This window comes from Harpia harpyja, chromosome Z (genome assembly GCF_026419915.1).
Source record: "Harpia harpyja isolate bHarHar1 chromosome Z, bHarHar1 primary haplotype, whole genome shotgun sequence".
NCBI classification, from domain to species: domain Eukaryota; kingdom Metazoa; phylum Chordata; class Aves; order Accipitriformes; family Accipitridae; genus Harpia; species Harpia harpyja.
Window position 1 is genome coordinate 2,365,665 of NC_068969.1, and position 9,154 is coordinate 2,374,818.

General features: G+C 38.1%; 1 protein-coding gene across 8 annotated transcripts in view; it reads right to left on the minus strand.

Moving 5' to 3' along the window:
* Positions 1 to 9,154, minus strand: part of CFAP92 (cilia and flagella associated protein 92 (putative)) — a 35,490-nt gene extending 26,336 nt beyond the window's left edge. For 7 of the 8 annotated variants that reach the window (XR_008233469.1, XM_052776771.1, XM_052776773.1 and 4 more), the window contains exons 1-5: positions 8,618 to 9,154; positions 7,602 to 7,798; positions 6,226 to 6,433; positions 4,662 to 4,793; positions 1,555 to 1,639 (exon numbers count right to left, since the gene is read on the minus strand). Coding sequence is in view for 7 of the 8 variants with exons in the window: in XM_052776771.1 (XP_052632731.1) it covers positions 1,555 to 1,639; positions 4,662 to 4,793; positions 6,226 to 6,433; positions 7,602 to 7,798; positions 8,618 to 8,891 (896 nt within the window). In the remaining variant the exon portion in view is untranslated. Of the gene's footprint in view, positions 1 to 1,554; positions 1,640 to 2,589; positions 2,890 to 4,661; positions 4,794 to 6,225; positions 6,434 to 7,601; positions 7,799 to 8,617 lie in introns of those variants that run through there. The other variant, XM_052776775.1, reaches the window with a different exon arrangement.

Below are 9,154 nucleotides of genomic sequence, written 5' to 3' on the forward strand. Positions count from 1 at the left end.
GTAACAAGATATTGATTAAAAATCAAGATTCTCTCAAATCTTAAATACAGCACCTTTGTTAAAGAAGCATTCAGTCTCCAGCAGCTAAGAAGAATACAGGCTAGGAACTTAAAAGCAAGGTGGCTAGATTTTCCAGGTATTGAGAGAATTCTTTTTTTTAAAGACGGTTTTGCTCTTAAATGAAAACTATCTGAAATAAACTAAAGATTTTGCTTCCACGTGCAATTCAACATTCTGGCCAATTTTCTTCATCGCTACAAATGCATGTTTTCTTTCTGCAACACAAAACCCATACCATTTGAACTGCAAGACTCACTTACAGATGCACTCATCAGAAATAGTACTGTTCTCACAACATACAAAATACTCAGAAATATTGCTCTGCAAAGCTGAGTTCATAAATTTGTGCTGAAGGCATTAACAGTCCTTTCATTGACTTCACTATCTTTTGAGCAGAGTAACAATCTGACTAAATCTTGTTCAGGAGAAATTCTTAAACTTACATAACAGCATAAAATGAGAAAGCACATCTTAGAATACAGGAGTGGATTCATTATCTTGTGCTAACACCACTTAATTTTGTAGAAACAAAATGGGAACCTCAAGAAAGTAATTTAAAAGTTTATATTTTTTTAGATGACATTCTGGATGACGTATTTGAGATATACCCTATTCATGATTCATTTCAAGTGCAAAGTGTTCCATTATATATAATACCCAAGAAAATATGATTATTTTTAAAGTTCTAGTTTCTCAAGTCTTGAACCCTCTAATCTTTTCTACAATTTTAGAGGGTTACATGCTACTTGTTAGAAATTTAGCACTGAAAACTATTAAAACAAATGACTTATTAAACCAAAAGAGTGAATAACTGTTCCTAAAAGCAGAACAGAACAAATAGGGAACTATGCTACTACAGCAGGATAAACTCAGGATTACCTTAATTGCTTTAGAAAATTACCTCATGGTAATTTGAGCCAATACAAACTCATAGTTATAGAGTTGATCCGTTGAGCTCACAAGCCAGCAAAGCCTGCTCTGCTAGCAACTGTTATTGCTGACACTACCTTCAACCTTTCAAAAAGAATGAGGTACCCTGAAGAACACCACTCCTCGCTTCTGCCACTTCCTAACACTTTCAAGTTGAGCAACTAGCAGTAGAATAACTCCTAGCTCCTCCTCCATCTAGTCTCACTGACACTATCTTATCCCACAAATTATCTCAAGTCAAAAGGTACAAGTGAACAAAAGAAAACACGTGCACAAACAAGTAAGGTGAGCAAAGTTTCTTATTTTATGTAATTATTTCATAAACAGCTACCTTACCCCAAATAGACTATTAACAAGCTTGATGTATTAAAGGGGATCTTGATGCTTTTGTTCCTTTCCTATTACCAGTAGGCATGGGTGCAAAAAGCAGTAGTTGACCACTTCCGAAACCACAGTATAATTATAAAACGTTAAAAAAAACCATAGATACTGAAAAACAATTACATATCTTCAACTGTATTTTTAACACATGAACATTTCCCAATGCAAGTGCAACATTCTTACCTCACTGTACATAAGTCATCTGTCCTTGATGGATATGGCAAACCACAATTAGATGTTGCTAGTCCATTCAGATAAGTTTCCTCTGCTAAATTAAAACAGGTTTTACATTTGTTATTAAGTATCTCTATGTTTTGATAACTCTGATAAGACTGACAAAATGAACCTGTAAAGCTCTAGGAAAACGTGGTGAGAAGTCTTATGCAAGCTGTATTTGTAACTCAAAGCCACTATCCATTTAATTTTTGTCTCAGAGTCAAGGATGAGTTTGAATAAGCCTGAAATATGTAAAATAAAATATTTTCGGAGGGACTTTGAGAGATCATGCAGAGAAACTAAAATATTATGAAGTCATACTTTATTTCCTAGAAAAATAAGTTCCATGGTAATTATCATGCTGCAATTTAAAACAGAACTAGGAATTAACAAGTAATTAAAATGAGGTGAGAATATCCAAATAATATTTTGCTAGCACTGAATGTCCTATGTGTACTTCAGTAGGTACTGACGTCAATAACATATCTTAATGCACGAAAGACTGCATACATAAGAAATAATACATTACTTTTGCTTATTTATTTTAATAAACTGTTCCAATTGCTATTCTAGTGAATACTCATAAAAAAAATAATGTTACCAGTGTCCGGATCTCTTACACAATGTGTAGAAATGTCCAAATATTCAGTCAACGTTTTATATATGCCAAAAGTATGGTATACTACACCTAACTGTCTTCAAATGTCATTTAATTACAGAAAAACACTCTACAGTCACAGATTTCAGTGTTAGCTACTGAACACTTAGCCTCGCAATGTATCGGCCCTAATTACAGTGAGATGTAGGTCTTAATTACAGTGAGATCCCAGCAAATCAACATTGTATGAATGGCAAGGAGAATTTGCACTTGAATAGCTGAGCATGTTCCAGACAATAAAGAACAAAATTTGCCATTATCTGGAAGTAAGCAAAGGTGGAGCAATGCAATATTAGGTTTTTACCCAACTATAAACAGGATACTAAGAAAGTATAACAAATTACCTATTTTATAGAGCACAAGTACTGGTACACCCAATAGTGCACATGGTTTTTCAAAGTCAATGAAAAGAAACATAAAGAGATCTTCAGGACATTCCTTTCCTCCTTAACACTGAATGGGTTAGCATTTTTCCATTCATCTGAACAGGAAGCCGTGTTCCTGTCCTTTATCTCTTTGAACACACTTTCTACCTTTGCAGACTTCAATACTTGGTCCATCGATCCTCCCTGGGCCCATCACTAGATGGCACTGCTACCAAAACACAGATGCATTCTGCCAGCCTAATTACCCCAGGAATTAACGTGCTCCTATTTCGATGGTGCATGCCATTAATCATTAGAAAAAAACAAAAAAATTTTAAAAGATAACCAACCGAAGCTGGTGACACAGTGCTCCCCAACATAATGTAAGCACCCTGCATCAGATGCTAATATAGGAGGAAATCACATTATCTGCTGAATCCCCATTACCCTACTGCAGTAACAAGCTTCCCTTTGGATAATTCTACCTAAATATTTAGCAAGTCCATTTTCGTTTGTAGATCTAACAAAATCAGACATAACACAGAAGGAGGATCTAGCTGTTAGTTTTGTTTTCACCGTAAAAATCTAAAATTAAGGAAAAAACAAAGAAAAACAAACAAGCAAACAATTTCTTTGCATTTTCAAAAGATTACTGAAGTCAAAATATAGAGTTTCATAATAATTGCTTCTTTACTTTTTGGACACTTTTGTTCATAAAAACATTCTATGAAAACAACTATTAAATTGCAAGGCCAACTGCCTAAAAGCAGAATTTTTCAAAATAAAAGGTCTGTGCTGGTTGAATTCAGCCCTTTGGTACATATATGTATCCAAGACCTCAGATGATGATTAAACACATTTTTTCACGGTCCTCTGCCACAGGTAGCACACTATTGTTCATTGTGTTGCTCAGTGAAAGAGTATTTCAAAAGTTAGCTTTTTTCTTACTGCACAATGCAGGTCTTGGTGTCATTTCTTACAAAGTATCCAAGCAGTAATCCTGGTTTAGCAAAAGGAATTACTGAAGTCCTCCTAGAGAGTTCTGTAACACTCATTGCTGAAGTATCTTTTTACTTTCTCAACTGTAACACTTTCTGTAACGTGTCAAATATTATCTCCATTGTGGAGACTGAAAATTGGAGTACAAAAAAATAAGGCAAAAGGTTTCCACTAAGCTTGGTAGCCCAGCTGGAAAGTCAAGGACCTAATTTTTTCAGCATTATATATTTATTTTAATTTTCATTAATAAAGTTTTCCTTCATTTGCTCTTGACTTCAGTTGCTGTTGTGAGCTCTCGACCCCCATGGTCTCCAGTGAGGCACTGTAATGTGGTACCATGTGCTTTCTGAGCTCACAGCAGAGCGCTCTGCACGGCTGCTCAGTCCAACAGTGCCCAGGTGCAGAGAAATCTCAGCTTTCCAGTCAGCAGACTTGAACAGGGTTCCAGAAGGGACGGAGAAAGCCAGCAGCAGGGTCTAAGCAGATGCGGCTACAAACATACTGCTGCTAGATGGAGAACTTGACAGAAGGCCAGATTTTGTTGTTATTTGCAGCAGTATCGCAGCAGGTTCTCAACTGGCACAAGGCAAGGCCAGATTACAAAACTGCATGCAATTGGGATCCCACCAATGTCAGGAATAAACTTTCATACTTCTCCATGAACCAGCAATTCAAAGGAAATGTGGCATTCTGCTACTGGATTCCAGATATTTGTCACAGCAGAGAAACAGCAAGAACCTGGGAACTTATGTTCTGGTCATGGCTCTAGATGTTAATGCAATCATTTACAAGCATGAAGCAGCAGAAAACCCCGCTGCTTTTTTCTGGTGTGCCTTAAAAACTTTCTGTGAGCCAACTAAATCTTTCTGCCCAATTCTATTCCAAAGCTATTAAAAACTTGTTCTAACTATAATACCTTCAGTCTTCCTGCAATGCCTGGTTCCCTCAGTAGATTCCTCAGTCCTGTTCCTGCTCGTCCATTACTCAAGGTGCCATTGTACTCCCCCTCCCTTTTCACCCATAAGCCAGTTCCAGTTTCCATATTGTTATACCTTTAACAGGAAAGGCTGAAGACTCCTCCTGTGCCTTGGATTCCTTTGCTGCTTTGATTTTTGTACAGCTGTGTGCTGGCCGACTCTCTTCAAAGAATTTTCTTTGCAATAGCACAGCATGTTTTACCCCACCTATCAGGAAAAAAACATCAAAATAAAATAAATTCCCTGGTTTAGACTTCATTGCTTAGTCGGGTTGGGCCACTCAAATTTTGCGCAACGATTTTCCGATAGCACCTCTTCCCCTTTTCCTACTGTCTGTAAGAAGCCACTCTCAGACTTCAATTCTGAGTATCTGGAGATGAAAATTGCCAGTTACTGACGTTTACCTCGAAGCCCACAGAAGAATCTAGCGTAAAATGTTCTCCCTCTGTACTGCACAACAATGTATATTCAGAAGAAAATACTTGGGCAGCTGAGGTTTGTGGGAACGCCCAGAATACTAAGCCTGCAGAGAAGGCAAACAGCCCTGGCAGTGAGCCCAGGGGACTTCGCCATACAGGCTCCTCTGAAAGCGTGCAACTTCAGGAGGGAAAGCTTTTAATCCTTTGTCCTGCCTTCCTCCTGTTGCTAAAAGGTAAGGCTGCTCTTGAGAAAACACTGAACTACAAACAAGTCTCCATTCCCCAAAAGCAGCTACTCAGGTGCTCAACCGACCTTAAAAGAGAAAAACCAAATGCTGTCAGAAATTTCCACCAATTGCAAAGCCTGTTTGTTGACAAACCCCACCATATCTGAGCAAACATTTGATTTATTAGTATCAGTTCAATCAAAAGAAACCCAACCCTGTATTAACTAGCATTTGAAGCCTTATAACCTCACCAAATCTCTATCCGCTGATACACATGGGAAAGAGAGAACAGTTACAATATTTTGCTAACAAATTATGCATATTTTAATAGTAAAATTAATTTTAACAGTAGTTTCAGGCCATCAGAACAAACATTTCCTATAGGTTTCATCTCATGCTTAGTTCTCTGGTATTTATTAAGGACTGAGATCTCATTTCATACATGTCTGTAACAGCCCTAACAAGGTCTCTCTCCTCTAATTAAATTAACTCAACTAGTAAAACTTAACTATAAATAGTTATAACTATAATTATAAAATAACTGTCTTTGAAACCACTGACCTTCAAGCTAGTGTGGCCAAAATTTAGGCATAGATTCAAATTATGGCATTGTGGGAGACAACAAGGGAAGGTAGACGAAATGGAAAGATGCACAGCATAACAATGTGGCTGTACAAGTTTTGCTTCTTCTCAGTACAGCAAAAAGAAAAATCCACCTTTGAAAAATTAATACATTCACTACTAACATTACTACCCAACAACCTCAGATAACTCACTAGTTTTCAAAGGTTCAAGATTATATGCCTAATTATATTTTCCTGCCATCAAACTTTTCAGAAACTGACTCATGCATTCATTAAAGCACCAATAAGTAGGAATTACATTAGTGGGAATGACATATGAATGTCAAATAATCTCAACAATAACTTGTCAATAGGTGCAGTCACAATTTCAAGGTTTGTTTTATAACGTGCCTGTTTGCATTAGCCTTACCAACAGCCTCTGCATCCCCTTCTAGTGAAGAAATAGTATTTGGTTTACTAAGCTTCGCTTTTGAAGAAACTTTGTCCTTGGTATCCCAGATTTTTAAAATTATTCTGTGATCTCTTAGTTTTATTAGATATTCATTAGTGACACCGATATCAACACTATGGTTCCATGATATCCACATCTTGTCATTTTCAAACCATGGTGTAATAGCCTATTAAAACAAAAGATAAAAATCTTTATAGGAGCTGACCAGTACTGGAGAACTTGCATTCACATGCTGAGCACTATCACCAGCACTATCACCACGGCTCTCAAATTGTATATTTATTTCTCCAGCTTATGCTGGGTCTTACATGACCCCCCACTTGCTGTGTCAGAGCAGCGTATTTTGTTGCATTCAGACAAAGTAGTCTTATCAAGTCAAGGTCTGATACAAAGACCGGAGGTAAGAACAAACAGCAATTAAGCTGCTGCTCAGCAATTAAGCTGTTGCTCAGCATGAGATTGTGGACTGAAGACTTAACAGAATACCGTAAAAGCAAATATATACACTTTAAAATGCGGAGTTGGTATGTATAAAATTAAAGGACCAGCACTAAACTTCACATGTATATGCTGGTAAACTGTAAGAACAAAGCACTCAAGAGTTGCCAATATAACATATTTCAATCAGCAACTTTGCAAGTCCATTTCGTTTAACAAAAACATCAAGCTGATACTCAGAAGAAGAGTAAGGCAATCAAAGAGGGCCATTAGAAAAATTGTCATGCAAAGACAAAACCTGAGAGTATGCAAGTTACTTTAAAACCAGCAGTCTCCCTCTCTCAAAAAAACCCAATTTATTTTAGCACCAACTGTTAAGAAATAATTTCTTAACAAATCAAGGTGTATTCAAAACAATATATCCAATTTTTAGGTTCCTGGGTTTGAACTCAGTTAAACATGAGTCTAAATAACAAAATTTGCAAAACTCCTCAAGTACCTTAAAAATCTTTTTCTCCTCAACAAACATCAGAGGCATAAATTTCATTTTTTTCTTAATTGCTAATAAAATGGATAGTTGCCTTCAAATTTTTATATTATTATCTTGGTACTTGAAAGATAAAAGCTATAATCCCAAGTAAACTGATAATCTAGAGGAAAATAAAAGTAAAATACTCTGAAATCCACCAGCCTCTTACTATAAACGTAAGAAATTACTGCTGATCTGGACTAGCAGAGTCAAGTTCTATCCTTGATATTTGTTCTATACTGTGTGTGCAGATAAGGCCTAACCAGCTGTTAAAGCAATATGCAACTACATCACTCCGTATCTGAAAACATTCTCCCACCTTCTATATGCAACATTTTGGATTACTTAGTTTTATTCTATCTTTTACCTTGGAATTAGATCCTGTAAATAGCTTTGCAACCACCCCAAAGAAGACCAAATCCAGTTTTCTAGGTACGAGGTCATCCGGTAGAAGGAAGTACTCAATGTGAAAGCAACGTTTCATTCTTGGAATAGCTCCCGATTCATCCACTTGAATTCTCTTTCCTTGTGTATCAAGGGGGTTGGAGATCTTCTGCTTTTGTCCTAGGGAGAATATTAGAATTATTTGGAAGCGTTAAATGTTATCAAATATGATACTTTCAAGGGGAATTAATGTTCTCTGCAATGACCAAATGGTAACAGGCATTCCAGTGTGACAACAGAAAAATGACTGATTGAACACAGATGACTGGTGAACATGAACCTCTTACCCCAGTGCCCAACCCTGCAGTTCTTACCCAGGTTTAACTACTGTAATGGTCCACGAAGTTCCTGGAACTCCCCCCTTCACCCTCTCTTCCTGCAGCATGACATCCAGTGGTTGCAATTCCCAAGGCACATATGTCCTCCTACCCAGAGAACTTCCGTAAAGCAGAGTTCCACGCTGCTCAGGTGAAGGCTGAATGTACCTGCTCCTGCTACACCCAAACACCCCTACGCCACAGCAGAATCGTACCTCACCTGTTGTACAGCTGCTACCTCCTCCTAAAATTACAATACCACCTTCAAACTACCCCAAATCATAATTAGCCAAGTTGAGTATATATGCCAAAACCACCTTTATTTTCATTATTAGCCAGTGACTTATTAATAAGCACCAGCTAAGATCATCAACTTGAACAGCTGTGACTACCAAGGAGTCAGCAGTCAGTAAAGGTTTTCAGTCACTAGTGACAATCACCCAATGACAAAAGACTCTTATGTCCTATGGCCGGCCACTTTACTGAGGAATCTACCCAGGAAAATTCAAATCAACTAACGTCTTTTCTAACATTATCTCCTTAAACCGTTTAGGAGTCTGCCACAGACCATTATGTAATAAAAGAAGGGTTCTTAGGGAAACTGTGCCAGGTACTTACTTACCTGTAGGCAGGGCAGGGACAGCTAGCGAGACTGTGAATGTGCAGGTCACAGTATGGGAGCCATCCAGTTCCACCAAACTTTTTTCAGACGGGAGGAACCGGCTGCCTTCACCCTCTGGGGTCAGATGTCCAGCACGCCCAAGCACCTCTAGGTTTTCAGTTTCAAAAGTGCTTTCAGAGCAGGTTGTGTTCAAGCCTGTCATCTCTTCTTTATCATCCTCCTCCACCTCCTCTTCTTCCGCCGCCTTTGAATTCTTACGCTTTTGCTTTGCCATCTTGACCTACAGTCAGAGGACGGAATCAAAGGCCGCGGAACAAGACAAGCAGCTTTATTTTAGCGCCGAAATAAAAATCCCTACTAGAACCAAAGCAGGAGCAAGGAAGGACAGCACAAATCCCCTTTTCAAAAATGCTCTCGAAGTACGCAACGCACGTACCCAACAGATTAATTTTGGGGCGCAGGGACGACCCACACACAAGCCTCCAAGAACAAGCCAGGCCGACAGCGTGTTCAGCAAACAGCGACACGACCCTCAAA